Raw genomic sequence first — 15,788 nt, forward strand, 5'->3', positions numbered from 1 at the left:
GACCCTGAGACCATGACCTGAGCTGAAGGCAGAGGCTTTAACCCACTGAGCCACCAGGCGCCCCAACATTGTGGTTTTATATACTTTGTCATCTCTTTGGTCCAACAGCCCTGCTGGTCAGTGAATGTAATAACTAGATTTAACATAAAATGAGGCTCAAGAGGACATACTCATATAATTAGTAGATGGTTTACCGAAGATAAAATTTAAGATTTTCTGACTCCACATCCAGTGTTCTTTGCATTTGAAGTTTTCTCCCCATTTTTTAAAAATTTGAGGTTACATCAGTCATATTAAAATGTACAATGCAGTGAAGTGTAGTATATTCACAGTGCTGTGCAGCCATCATCTCTGTCTCGTTCCAAAGCATCACCTCAAAAGGAAACTCAGTAATATTAAGTTTTGAACCCTAATTTTCTTTAGCTTCCTTCTTTTATGCCTTATACATACCCTGACCAGGCCAGTCTGTTTTGTGTTGCTGCTTACAGCAAGCCTCAGGTACACTCTGGCACCTTATCCAAGCAGTTTTTAAGTGTGAGAATTATTGATGATTCCTTCATAGGAATCTTAACTTTACACAAAATTGAAGTTGTACAGGATAATTCTTTCAAGGATAGGCCAGCTTCTGAAATAAATATATCCCACTAAAAGAAAATATGTCATAAGGGTGCTGGTGGCTCAGTGGGTTAAAGCCTCTGCCTTCGGCTCAGGTCATGATTGCAGGGTCCTGGGATTGAGCCCCGAATCGGGCTCTCCACTCAGTGGGGAGCCTGCTTCCTCCTCTCTCTGCCTGCCTCTCTGCCTACTTGTGATCTCTGTGAAATAAATAAATAAAATCTTAAAAAAAGAAAGAAAATATAGATGTGTTAGTGTCACTAGAGAAATATCTTGTTAGTAAGCTATGTGAGAACATACTATGTCAAAAAGCACTAATATGGACCAATATAATACTACTAAGAATTCAGGGAGAAAATGAGTTATTGATTCACTAGAAATTAGGGTGGAGGTATGAAAACTCAAGTTTTCCAGAAATTAAAACTTATATCTTCATTTTCATTTTTTCATTTTGGTTATGATAGTGATCGATACTTTTATCTCCTCCATGCCAAGTATATATCTTTACAAAAGTTCTCTGAGGTTGTAATATTAACCTGTGTTACAGATGAGAAATCAAGACCCAGGAAGCTAAGCAACTTAGCCAAGACTTGGTACCCAGGGAAGCCCGCTCATTTCCTGTATGAATACCACTTAGTGGAGTATTATTCCATTCTTCATTGTTATTTCTCACCCTGCGACTCTTTCTTGGCATTGTAGTTACTCATAAAATCTCAGAGTTGAAAGGACTTCAGAGATCATCTGTACCCACCTCAGTATCTTTTCAAGCTGCTTAAATGCTTTACGAAATCTGCATTCTGCAAAACAGCATCTAGCTATCTAAATTGTAATATTTTGCCACAGAATTTAATATGAACATAGTAATAATGGCTAAAATTTATTGTCACTCTCTTGTCAGGCTGCCCCAAACATCTTTCCATATTATCTTTACTACAATAGCTCTAAGGGGTGTTATTCCCTTTTTACATCTTATGTAACGGAAGCTCAAAGAGATTAAAAATAACTTGCCCAAGTTCACAAAGCCACTGTATTTATTGCTGCTGAAATTAGGAGCTGAAATTTGAATCCAGCCAGCTTACTCTCTAAACTGTTGGACTTTGCAACCCCTCAAAAGTAAACTATGAATCCCAAATTCATTGTTTTTAAATAGAACATTATGTACATAATTGTGCAGTGGCAGCCAGTGATGAGATAAAAATATAAAATAAGCATTTTATATAATAAGCCTGGGTGACTCAGTTGTTCAGCTTCTGACTCTTAATTTTGGCTCAGACTATGATCTCAGGGTTGTGAGATCAAGCCCCATGTCAAGCTTCATGCTGGACGTGGAGCCCTGCTTAAGATTCTCTGTCTCTCCCTCTGTCCCTCCCCCGCTCCTCTCTAACAAAAAAAAGAAAAGAAACATTTCTATTTACATAGGCAGTATAAACTGTCCTAAACTAAATAAAACATCTTCTGCTAGTTATTAATCCAAAATAGATTGATGAGTTCCAAACTGATAGGAGCAGTTCAGTTGACTCTCTTGGTATAGAGTGTGGCGTTTACTCAAAGGATACTATATTTGTTAGTTTCAAAGAGTTAGGTTCTAGAAAAGCCTCACAAAGAATAAAAAATTTGCTTCTAAGTTTTATAAGTATAGAGTGTGCCAGATATTGTTTATCTTGGCACTATTTTTTTAAGGAAATATAGGCTGCCTCTTGGTATAGGAACTTAAATAGTAATGAATGATTTTCCCCCTTTTTAATATAAAATTTCTCACATGCTACTTCTAAAGTTGCTTTTTTAGCTTTGCAGCCTTATTGTACAGCTGCCCTGTCCTAATTTAAAATACAAATTTAATTCTTTCTTAAACAACTGTGTGTCTTACTGTGTTGTATAATTTATGACATAGGAAAATATGCTTAACTCTCATTTTTATGGCTTGCAAAATAGTATACTTATGCCAGCCTTATTACTAGCGAAATCCTCTGAAAAATCCTGAATTTCATCCATTATTTGTTTAAGATTGGAAAGCTGTGCTTACCACCTTTTTTTTTTTTACAGTAAATAAGATGGACAAGTTTTAAATTTTAAATTTTACAGATAAGCAAAATTAAAATACCAAGTAAAGCTGATCAGGTATCTGTGAAAATAGTCAGGTTCTCATTTATATCTTATAAAGAAATAGGCTTTCTCGAGTTATTTTGAAATAATATAAACATCCACGGACAAATCACACAACAGTTAGTACTGAATTTTCAGTTTTAACCATGCATTGTAAACAGTAAATGTTCTTACAGAATACTAGATGACATTGTATATGCAGTGCCTGTATTTTAATAGTTTATGTAGCATTTCTCTGATGTGATTACAAGCATAATTTTTCATTCATTAAATTTTATTTCAAATTTTTAACATAATAAATTATAGCACAGCATTAGCTTTCAGTCTGTTTAATAATGCTTTTAAACCTAATTCTTCATGTGATGTGGACACTAAATTTGTGTCTCTGTTTAGCAGTTGTATTATTAAAGTGACCTGTTGGGGCACCTGGGTGGCTCAGTGGGTTAAAGCCTCTGCCTTCAGCTCAGGTAATGATCTCAGGGTCCTGGGATGGAGTCCCCCATCGGGCTCTCTGCTCAGCAGGGAGCCTGCTTCACCCTCTCTCTCTACCTACCTCTCTGCCTACTTGTGATCTCTGTCCGTCAAATAAAACAAAATCTAAAAAAAAAAAATAATAATAAAGTGACCTGTTGCACCAAATGCCCTCTGCAAGTGAAAGTGAGATATGTGATATAAATTGTCTGGTATGGAGCCTGGCACGTAATGGGTTTTTAAGAAATACTAATTCCCTTCACACATGCTTATTGGCTTGTTATTTTCTTTCTTGTTTTACTTTGTTTGCTTTCCTCTTCCTAAACTTACCTGATACGTATTTCAGAATATATCACTTCATTAGGAGAACTGTTTTGCCCAGGAACCGTCAGAAAGAACGACGCCCCCATCCCTATATGCCCTTGCTTTTTCCTAAGTACTGGAAAACAGGGCACTAGAAGGAAAAAATTTCTGTTCAGTTGAAGTCTGACCTTTTAAAATAGAAATTCTGATGAAATAATATTGTTTTCCAAATGCAGATCCTTTGCAAGCAAAGAAAGTCAGAAAGGTGCCTCCTGGTTTGCCTTCTTCAGTAAGTACCCATTTTTTTGACATTGTGGTAAACAAACTGAATTCAAGTATTCAATATTTGCTGGCTGTAAGGACATATTCGATTGGCGTCAGCAGGCACACTTCACATAGTAACTGTTCACTGTTTAATGGAATCATTGATTGAGATAAATCCACATTTAATGTTAGGTTTTCAGATTTCTCTGCAGTAATTTGTAGCTTACTCATATGCTGTTACTCCGTGTCCCTGTCATTTGAATTCCCCTCTTGGGAAGAGGACTAGGCCGGTAGCTGTCAAAGAAGATCTCCTGTACAGGTCTTTTGATGTTTAATTAGTCATTATGTTGCTGAACAGGAGGACAGACAGAGATTAATAGCTGAGAATCTTAGAAATTTACATTTGTAATAATCCCAGTGGAGCTAAAGACATTAAGATTCGGAGGACATGTTCGGCTCAGCTTGCCTCAGTAGGACTGAAGTTATTAATATGCATAAATCACCGAGTCAGATGTTCATTGTGAAGCCCTTGTGGATTTTAAAGCCTTCATTAAGCCTTTCCTAACTTCAGCCTAGCATCAGGAAAGCTTTCAAGCAACTAGTTTGTTGATCCCCCTTTGCTCAAAAAATGTATCCTTTGAGAATAAAGAGCTTTCATGAAGGAGGTTGGAAAGGTTTGGTGAACAATCATTAATGGCCGTGATAATCTAATGCTGTAGGGGTGTTTGTGCTATTAAACATACTTTATTCTTTTAAAGAGTAAAAGTATTTGTAAATTAACCTACATCATAAAACCACCTACATTTTTAAAAATCTCTGGTGTGAGAAGGGAAGATTTTTTTTTTCTCCTTTCCCTTTGCTTAGAACAAATGGGGAGTGGGGCTTTTGGATTGAGGCCCCATGCCTTGTAGGGTACATCTCTTTGTTGTGTAAATGGATGTTGGGCTTTTATTTGGCAGTACTTAACACATGGGCGCAGGTGCTGCTGGATGAGTCACAGCTCATCGAAGTATACACTGAATGGAATATCCGGCTTGGCAAGTAGTAATCTAGAAGGAGCAGCATGGGTCTGAGCTTTTTATTTTTTATTAAGGCTGAAGTAGAGATACCATCTTTTTGGTTGTTTGCCTTCCTTCTTTCCGGTGTTCTTCCCCTGCCTTCTCTTCCGTGTGATACATGAAAACTCAAATTTGAAATCCTCTTTGAAACTCAGTTCCAGATGGATCTGAGTTTTATGCAGCCTAGGGCAGCTGTGCTCTGAACCTGCAGCCTACCTGGAAGGTTGGATTGCAGCTGCAGGCATTCTTAAAAGCTTTTGCTTGCATAAGCACTTGGGCCCACTAGAGGCTGAATAGCTGCTTGATAAACAAAATGAACACAATGCCTCAAATCATTATTCCCGAAGACAGGAATTTTTTTCCACAACAGCTAAAAATAGTTGGGCAATTTACATTTTAACAGTTGTGTGCTGTGCTGGGGTAGGTGGTTCAAGAGTAAAACAGATGATTTCTGCTAGATTAACAGAAATCCTATTTAAAATTGATGGAACTGCTAAAACATGTAACTGTGCAATTTTCTTGTAATTTATTGCCATAATTCTATGAAAGTAATAAAGGTTAAATAGCATATTAATATTTAGCAGAATGACACAGGTAAAAAAAATCAGATTTATAAATGAAAATTCATCCTATTTCTCTTAGCCTGACCTTGATTTTACGAAGCAACCTATTTTCAGTGTTTCGTAGTTTTTTCATGTTTAAAACAAAAGGGCAAAATAGAACAGCCTGGAAAGAGTATACACACAAGAGGTAACCAATATTCCCTCCAGTCCTAATCATAACAGCATTCACTGCTTGGGTGTAGTTCCCTCTATTAGTCTTCTGTGTCAGGACAAGCCACAAAGAAGGGGAAGACTACTGAATTCTGAGCTTTGATTTCTTTGAGAACCATTAGGAAATTTTATAAGCCAAGCTTACTTATATATTGTGTTACTAACTACCTTACTCAGAACAGAATAGAATTCAGTGTTTTCAATTTATTTAACATCCACATCTGACATGCCCTACTTAGAAACCATACTGAAAATAGTATTTAGACATATTGAATGTTATTAAGGATATATAAAGAATAAATGCATTTTAATTAATTGAAAGTATATTTTAGATTAAGTGCTATGTTGAAATCTCAGGTTTTTTAAAGAGAATTTTCTTAAACTTTAAAAATGATACCTTGATAAATATTACCAAAATAATAAACCTCTGAGAATACTTATGGTTACAGTATTTACCTTTTCAGTATCTAAAGCAAATGGGAATTTAAAGTTACAGTGCTTTTACTGAAATATATGCAGTGTTTAACAATATGAATTATAAAAAGGTATAAAAATGAAATGGACTGTGTGTATTTTATTTCATGACCATTTGAATATTATACCTCCCAAACGAAAGTAGAAACTTGGCAGTAACATCTCAGATTTCACAGTTTGCTGCTTATCCACATATCTTCAATCATCTGCAAAATACATGTTACCTTTACTAAATAAACAGTTGAAGAACTAGGTTAATACTGTACTGCTCATACTGCTACAGAAAACAGAAGGTAGGGTTACTTAACATGCAAAAGGCATTGATAATCTACTCAGTTGACCACAGAGCGTTGGTTAGAGGCCTTTTCTTTTTGCAAGTCATGATATAAATTTAGGTATCGTAAGCTCCTATATTCCTCTCTGCAGATCAACTGAATGGTAATTCCTATCTGTGGATTAAGGCCCAGTAAAGGTGTGTTGGCATCATTAAAGCATGTGGTCAGCAAGGTTAAGAGAATGATCTGCTCAAATCTGCTGGCTCAGTTAATGATTGACTGTATGACTCTGGCCTTGTCAGTTAGCCCTTAGGAAGTTTGAAGTGGGAAATCTGAATTTCCTTTCAGGTCTAAAAATGCTAAGTACTTACAGCTTTAAAACTGATGTGCCCCTCCACCTCTCCCCAGAAAAACCCTGATGTGCCCAGCACTTAACCAAAAAGCAGAGTGATCCTAGTTTCCTTCCTGCTATTTAAAAAAAAAAAAAAAAAAAAAAAGCGTCCTTAAGCACATTACATTTTCCACTTGCTTTTCTAGATAGGTTGAAATACTGGACAATGTAGAATGGTAGCAACAACATTGGAATGACGCTTAAACATTGAAAATTCTACCATAAACACACACTACCAGTACCTTCAAGGAACTTAGCATCTAGTATGAGAAACAAGCATTCAGTGAATTAATTATATTGCAGTGAGGCAAGTAAAGGTGTATACCAAGCACTCTGGAAACATAGGGTAGGTAGAACTAATCCTATCTTGGGAAGTACTAATGGCCTTGGGAGTTGACATTTGAACTGTGTCCAGAAAGATAAGTAGCATTTCTTCTGTTAGAGAAGAGGGAGGATGAACCGTGGAAGGCATAAACATGAAAAAATAAACACATGCTCGGGACACATCTAGAAGTACAACATTACTGGATTCTATACCAAACACAATTTTTGTACTTTCCTATTAACAGACTCAATTTCCCACTCCAGAAGAGGATTGGGGAACATACAAAATCAGTCCAGATACGAAACGGTATAAACAGTCACTGAAGTATCCTGGCTGATAAATAATAGGTGGCATTTGTAATTATTAAGGTTTATCTAGGAGACTTTCAGAAGGTATGGTGCTTTGACTTCGTGAGGTGTTTTCCTCCCTTTTTTAGGGTTCCTGAGCTGCTTCTCCCCTTCTCTAACCACTGACTTTAGTTTTTATCCTTCTGTGTACATCAGTTGTTTTTCATCTGTATCAGATTTGTACCAAGATACAACGTTTAAGGAAAATTTTGAAGCACTGGATAGGGATTGGGGCGATTGTGATTTTTTTCCAATAATTCCAAAAGAGGAAAAAAAAAAGGGAACAGTTGTTCTGTGTTAGCATCCTTCATAGCCTCAATGTCACTCTGTTAGAGGTATAGGACTTACATGTATGAGGATCTGTGTTCACCATTATCTGTATTACCTTAATCTTTAATCTTTGTAACACACCTCTTTAAAATAACTAATACCCTCTTCTTAAAAATGAAGAAATTGAGACTCAGAGATATTAAGATCACACATACAGCCAAGATTGCAACCTAATTTAATATCAAAGGCCATTTTCTGTTTATTTTGAATGTTAAAGCATATTACATATCTTGGTTTACTCATAAAACATCCTCTTTAGTATATTAAATTTAAGCCATAGTTTATTCTGTCATTATGTTTTTGTTGATCAAATTTATTTTTAATTAGCTTTGTTCTTTTAAGAACATATCACCATCAAAAGGATGATATAGAAAAGCACAATCTTTTCCAGTCCAGGAGATAATGGGTTTTACCTGACCTCAGCTACATTTTATTTTAAAACCTTCGAGAACTTGCTTTTAAGTTTTCTGAACAGCAAGGAGAATACAGTGCACCTCTCAAATGTTAGTGTGCCAGGTATCCTGTGCCCAGCATGTGCCCAGCATATAATAGACACTTGATATAGGTTCTTTATTTTTTCTAGTTCCTACACTGCAGCCTGAAATTTAAATCAGCATTTCATTTTTACCAGATGTTGCTGAAAAGCAAGCAAAAGTTTGAAAACATAAGGATGGATAAATGTTAGACTGAAAGAAAAAACACATTATGTTACCTAGACTTGCATATGTAATATATGTGCTTGGTACATGAATGGTAAATTGTAGCTGCTCTTGTTGTTTAGAAAGCATTCATCTTCAGAAAAGGAACCTGTAGGAAAAAAATTTGTTGAATCAAATTCTGCCTAGAATTCATACTACTTATTTTTGTTTTCTGAACTGTCAGGGGTCTATGCTTTCTTCCCCCACCCCGCCGTATGTTTATCATTGGTTTAACATCTTTATGTCCCTCTGAAGCATTTCTCAGATGGAAGGAAGTTTCTTTGCTCTTTATTCTTTATCTTCTAATTTGTTGTTAGTATTTTCAGACCTAGATCCTTTTTTTTTTTTAATATGCTGCAGGAGACACCGAGTTCCGAAGTAAGAAAGAGGCAAGACACTTTCAAAATTTTTATCACCAGAAAGTAAACACATAGACAAATTCCAGAATGCCTTTTTTAGACCCAAATTCTTCCTCGAGTTTTGTTTTTGTAGCACTTGAAAACGTCTTTTGAACATCAAATTTTAACATCTTCTTTAATGTGGCATGTATTTATTAATTCATTTTGAATGTAACTGGCTTGTAGTCCCAGACATAGGCTGATGATGCAATGTTTGTTTCTTGATCAAATGCTATGCTGTACTTTGTCCTTTGTTTTTGAGCGTGTATGAATTTTCCCCACAAAAGCAATAGTTTATCATATAATTTCATTGTACTTAAACTCTCAAGATGTATTTTACCAGCTCAGCATCAAGATTTTTTTTTTTTTTTTTTTTTTTTGCTCACTCTTTACCCATAAGGAACTTGGCTTCTGAGGTCAATCAAAGCAGCTTAGAATCCATCTTTTCTTTCTTCGCTGCAGATAGGCAGTTCCAGAGCCTTTCCTTTGGTAGTTGGCTATAGTTTGGGAAATGATGCCTTCTTGCTCCCCAAGTTTTTATGGGATTTTATATTGTTAGGAATGGCTTTTTAAAAATTAGTGTGAGGCGCACCTGGGTGGCTCAGTGAGTTAAAGCCTCTGCCCTCGGCTCGGGTCATGGTTTCAGGGTTCTGGGATGGAGCCCCACATCGGGCTCTCTGCTCAGCGGGGAGCCTGCTTCCTCCTCTCTCTCTCTGCCTGCCTCTCTACTTGTAATCTCTATCAAATAAATAAATAAAATCTTTTAAAAATAAATAAAATAAAAATTAGTGTGAATTTTGACTTGGGAAACTACCATTTAAAAGATCACTGGCAGGGGCGCCTGGGTGGCTCAGTGGGTTAAAGCCTCTGCCTTCGGCTCAGGTCATGATCCCAGGGTCCTGGGATCGAGCCCGGCATCGGCATCGGGCTCTCTGCTCAGCAGGGAGCCTTCTTCCTCCTCTTTCTGCCTGCTTCTCTGCCTACTTGTCATCTCTGTCTGTCAAATAAATAAAATCTTTAAAAATAAAAAATAAATAAAAGATCACTGGCAATCTGGGGGAGGAAGAAAAAGGTAAAGGGTTAGAATCATAGAGAGACTATTATTTCCAGGTTATCCACACAAATAGCAAACAAGATGAGCAGCAAGTAGAATACTCTCAAAGGGAGTGTCTTATGCAAGTCTCTCGGAAGCTAACAGAGTGATTATAGACAATTATCTGAGTCCTTTAAGACTAGCAAGAATCCTAGTGCTTCTGGAATAAACAGTAGTTACACACAGCAACAGCTTCAGCTGAACTTTATGATGAACCCTCTATTTCTTGAACGAGTTGGAATAGGTATTAGCTTAGCTCCTTTGGCAGACAAACAAAGAGGCCACAGAACAACTGTAGGTACTTGAGAATTTCTTATTCCTGGCAGTTAGATAAGCTGTCTCTATTTGAAGGCCACTGTGATATAAAACTTCCAAAGTGGCCAATTCTTTCTCTGACTTTATAGGTCAGACTAGCAGAAAAATCTTAGTATATAAAGAGGATGGTTCTATAATCCATTCCAAACTTATATTCAGTTTAGCCATTGAATAAAAGATTTTCTTCATACATTAATAAGAAATAGCTTCTGTTTATGCTGACAGTAGCCACTGTTCTGAACAGTGTCTGAATTGTATCAGTATAGATAATAGGCTTTTAATCCATAGTTCTAAGATGTTCATTTTTGTGATGAGCCAGTAAAGTCTTTGATCTTATTTTAAGACTGAAAGTAGAAGGATACATAACCAGTGAGTATGTCCTGTGTAGCCAGTTCTTTGTACTGATGTGGTTGTACAACCATATCATTATTTATTTTCTGATATCTCTTATTTTTTAAAAAAATAAGAAAGATATAAAATAGAAATAAAGAAATAAAAAATAAGAATAAGAACATCTCTTATTTTTTTTTAAATATCCTTTTAAAAAAGAACAAATGTCTGAATTTAAGAGCTGCCTTTTAAGGTTTATTAAACTCTTCAGTTGCTGGTATTTCAGATCTTTAATACTTCACAAACCAGATGTAGGATAAGACCCAGTGTATGTTTGTGTATAACTTGTGTAGTTTCCAAAGTGTATGTGGTAGTTGAATTTTGTGACTGCTTTTAGAGTTTAAGCCTACTGTCAGGGTGTTCAGCATCAGTAGAACCATGAAAGGGTTTTTGTTGTTGTTGTCATTTGAATCTAATACAATTGATGATTATTTTTGCAAGTATAGGAAAGAAGGAATAAATTAGGAAATTCTAAATTTTATCACTGGGGATGTTTGAGGCTCTAAATTTCACTCTAAGTTAAGGAAGGCAGTTATATCCTAAGTAATTTGCTGACCTGAAATTTGCCATCTCTGATACTCCCTTTGTTTAACCAGTAGTGATTTTACTTTGAAAAGTCATTTATTGTATTTGTGTAGTACCTAATTTCAAGGACTGTTATGCTATATAGATAAATGCATAGTTAGACTTTTAAGCATTTTAAACACTGTAGTCCAAAGATAGTTTCTAATTTTCCACTGTTTTATTTATTGAGATTTTTTAAATTTATTTTTTATTATCTTAGTCACTATACAGTACATCATTAGTTTTTGATGTAGTGTTCCATGATTCATTGTTTGCATATAAAATATATTTTAAACAAATTTTAATATGTTGACCAGAGTTTTTGTCTTTTATCATCTGTATTTGTTTTGTTTTATTTTTTTTAAAGATTTTATTTATTTACTTGACAGAGAGAGATCACAAGTAGGCAGAGAGGCAGCCAGAGAGAGAGAGGAGGGGAAGCAGGCTCCCCGCTGAGCAGAGAGCCCGATGTGGGGCTCGATCCCAGGACCCCGAGATCATGACCTGAGCCGAAGGCAGAGGCTTTAACCCACTCCCTGTTTTGTTTTATTTTATTTTAAGATTTTATTTATTTGAGAGTGGGGGGAAGAGGAGCAGAGGAAGAGGGACAGGCAGACTCTGCGCTGAGTGCAGAGACAGATGCAGGGCTCAGTCTGACATCCCTGAGATCACGACCTGAGCTGAAACCAAGAGTCTGATGCTTACCCTACTGAGCCACCCAGATGCACCCATATGTAATTATTTTAATATGTAAGGCATCGTTTCTATAATATGCCAACATTTTATTAGTGTTCAAAAATTATTTGGTTCTAGAAATTATGTTTCTGAAAAATTTGCTGCTAGAACCTGCTTACTACCTCTCTGTTAATAGCCTATATTTCTACTCTACATCAATGTACTTGACTAGGAGTCAGCAAACTTTGTGTAAAGGATTATGTAGTAAATATGTTGGGCTTTGTGGGCCTGATGGTCTCTGTAACAACTGTTCAACTCTGCTACCAGAGCATGAAAGAAGCCACAGATGATACATAAATGAATGGACATGGCTGTGTTCCAATAAAACTTTATTTGTAAAAACAGTCATAATTTGCCAACCCCTGCATTAGACTTAACACAAGTTATATGCTTAAAGTAGATGCATTCTTACTCCCACAGTGTAGTTCCTGTGAAAAACAGACTCAAAAGAGAAACAAAATTAAATAAAATTAAATATTTTTAGGGCTCTTCCCTGGTTACTTATGGGCTTTTTAGATTCATTACCTGATGATATTCACTAGTTCCTTCTTCATTTCCTGAAGACTCTGGGCACTGAGCTAGAGTTTATTGTATTGACAGAAACTTTCCAGAACTGTTATTTACCTTACTCTGACTGTAATAGTGGAAAAGCCTCAATGTATAAAGTGGGTGGTACAGTGTCATAATTTTTCTAGATTTAAATGTCACATGAGGTAATATGCAGGAGAGTTTATTACATCAAAAGTAAGCCCATGAATATATATATTAATAAATGATTATTTTAAACAATTGGGTTTAAAGTACTTAAATAATGTGATTTTTATATAAACAGCCCTACTATAATTTTTTACCTAAACTTAGATATGTGTGTGCCCAATCATCATCTTTTATCCTGGTCCAACTTTCTCACAGAACCCAAAGCTAAGAGGTTGTTCTAACAGCTTGAGAAGGAATTCCAACCCAAATTGATTGTGAAACATTCTGTTGAAACATGAACACTCTCTAAACATAAAACCTTCATATGAAATGTAAGAGAATCTTCCATCCTGTGACTAGAAAAATCACTTTTTCAGTGTTAATCTTTATAAATTTAAGTTAATATTTATGGCTTAGTTACCTTTTTAGCTTTAGGATGGCTAGTATTAATACAAAATAAGTAATTAAAATCTTTTCAAGTTTTCTGACTTGTGCTTCATAATTTGTAAACTATGTAACTTGATATTACTTGAAATCAAGTTATTTTTTTCAACATCACCAAAGATATTTGTATATTTTAAAATCCAGTAATTTTTTTTTTAAGATTTTATTTATTTATTTGACAGACAGAGATCGCAAGTAGGCAGAGAGAGAGGAGGAAGCAGGCTCCCTGCTGAGCAAAGAGCCCAATGCGATGCAATGCGGGGCTCGATCCCAGGACCCTGGGATCATGACCTGAGCCGAAGACAAAGGCTTTAACCCGCTGAGCCACCCAGGCACCCCAAAATCCAGTAATTTGAATAAGAATTAGAAACACTTTGGCACAAGAGTGGGCTCCATTTACTAGATCTTCAGTTAGTGGAATATGAATCCAGTCTATAGAAGTCATAAATTTATATTAAGTCCTTATTATGAGAGAAGAATTATCTAAGACTTTATAGATTTAAGTATGAATAAAGCATGGACCCTCGTACCATGTCTTCATGATGCTTATAGTCAAAACATAACTTCGGCCTTTGGAAAGAAGTAACTTTGCCATTTTTTTCTATTGAGTAATTGTTGCCCTCTGGGCCCATCCAGGAAATGCTTTTTGAATTAAATTAAAAGTATAAAAATAAATACTGTAAAGCCATTATTTTATGTTATCTATGATAGGGAACATCATCTGTTAATGACTTCCTGCTCCAAGCTGTACTTTTCATCTTCCTGCTACTCCAGCTATTCAGATCATCAAAATATGTGAACTTACTTCCTTTGTGTAAGAAACTGAATTATTTGTCCTACTTTTTCCTCCTCATTTATGCAGTTAACTCCTGGTTATATACAATAGTAAGAGTAAATTTTTTTTAAAAAATAAATAAAATAAATTACAGGCAATTCAGCCATTACTCTACAGAGCACTAGGATTGACCTAATTAACAATATAGGGTCATGATCCTCATGTGACAGAGGAGTATGGAAAACCAAAATACAGGAAACCTACTCCTGTAGGGGAAAAAAGTTATAATTTCCCTGACACAAAAGTGAAACGGTGGTTATCTTCCCATACTAAATTCCTCATACTAAAATTATCTTCAGAAATTAGACCATTTGTCATCATCTGTTGCTTTCATCATTGTCCAGGCCCACTTTTTTTTTTTTTTTTTAAGATTTTATTTATTTATTTGACAGAGAGACAGTGAGAGAGGGAATACAAGCAGAGGGAGGGGCAGAGAGAGGGAGAAACAGGCTTCCTGCCAAGCAGGGAGTCCAATGCAGGGCTCTATCCCAGGACCCGGGATCATGACCAACTGAAGGCTCACACTTAAAGGACTGAGCCACCCAGGCACCCTGTCCAGGCCCACCTTTATTTCTTTCCTGAATTATGGCAACATCTTCCCAACTAGTCTTCAGTTTTCCTTTAGTCATTTTTTTAACACAGGAAAACCTTTTAAAATCTGAATCAGATGATATTCTGTTCAAAATCCTCCAGTAGCATTTCTTACCACCTCACAGATACCATATTCTACTCATTTACCCATCTACCCACACACACTTGCCCTTTTTTACTGCTCCTTAAATATATCCAGCCTGCCTTGGGGGCTTTGCATTTATTCTTTTCTCTGCTAGAGCACACCTCATTTAGTATCCCTGTAGTTAGTTTTCTCACCTACTTTTCTCTTTGATCATTTATCACTTTATTGCTAGGCATCTTTCTTGACCATCCTACATAAAATGGTAACATGTCTCCATCACCCGCCCTTTTCTAACCTATTAAATTTTTCTCTATAACACCTATTACCCTCTGATATACTAGAATTAGTTCATCTGTTTTAGCCAAGAGAAACTTAATAAGGCAGGAGTTTTCTTTATGTTGTTTATTGCTTTATCTGCAGCACCTACGTGCATAATAGATGCTCAGTGAATACTTGTTGAATAAATGAACAAACTCAAATGATTTGCAGTATAGGCATCACTCTTCTTTCATCCTGGGCCATGCTCAGCTGAGTCATCTCAGAAGGCACAAACAACATACTGGGTAATCTGAGATTAATTTATCCTTCAAGATGAACTAGGTATATTTTATCCATCTATATTATAAGTGTTCAACATGCATAAACTTTGTGTAAAGCTTTTCAGGGAGGAAAAGAAAATCTCCACAATTTTTAATCAGAAAAGTGGAAGTCTTTTTAGTGGCAAAGATCACTGAAATTCTTTCCATTTATATAGATTCAGTCTTTCCCTATGTTAGATATATTAGATTTAGGAAGATCTGCATTTGGTTTTCCATGTGAAGTTTCAGCATTTGATAGTTGTGTTCTTATATTCCAGTTTTAACAGCAATAATAGTTTGAACCTTTATATTTATATATATTTATTTATATACTGGATATCAATTATTGTAATCTGAAATAACCAATATTAGGGTAAACAACTGTTCTCAAGATCACACAACTGTAAAGGTACTATAGTATTGCTACCTGCTTTTCACTCTTTACTTTCCTATTGTACCTAGTAAACTTAACTGGCCTACATGATTATTACCTGTTTATAATCCACATAACAATCTCTTTTATTGATCTACTAAATTCTCCAGCCAAAAGGCACAAAGAAGCAACTCACAGGCCCAAAATTCTTTATTACAGAATAGAGCAGGAGCCACAGCCTACTTAATTACCATAGGCTCCCCA

The 15,788-nt window shown here is 35.8% G+C and overlaps 1 protein-coding gene across 6 annotated transcripts in view; it reads left to right on the forward strand.

The window, feature by feature from the left end:
- Positions 1-15,788, forward strand: part of TCF12 (transcription factor 12) — a 385,612-nt gene that overhangs the window by 300,318 nt on the left and 69,506 nt on the right. For all 6 annotated transcript variants that reach the window (XM_046007718.1, XM_046007720.1, XM_046007721.1 and 3 more), the window contains one exon: positions 3,729-3,781. In XM_046007718.1, coding sequence (XP_045863674.1) covers positions 3,729-3,781 — 53 coding nt within the window. The remainder of the gene's footprint in view (positions 1-3,728; positions 3,782-15,788) is intronic.

Source organism: Meles meles, chromosome 6 (assembly GCF_922984935.1).
Source record: "Meles meles chromosome 6, mMelMel3.1 paternal haplotype, whole genome shotgun sequence".
Lineage (NCBI taxonomy): Eukaryota > Metazoa > Chordata > Mammalia > Carnivora > Mustelidae > Meles > Meles meles.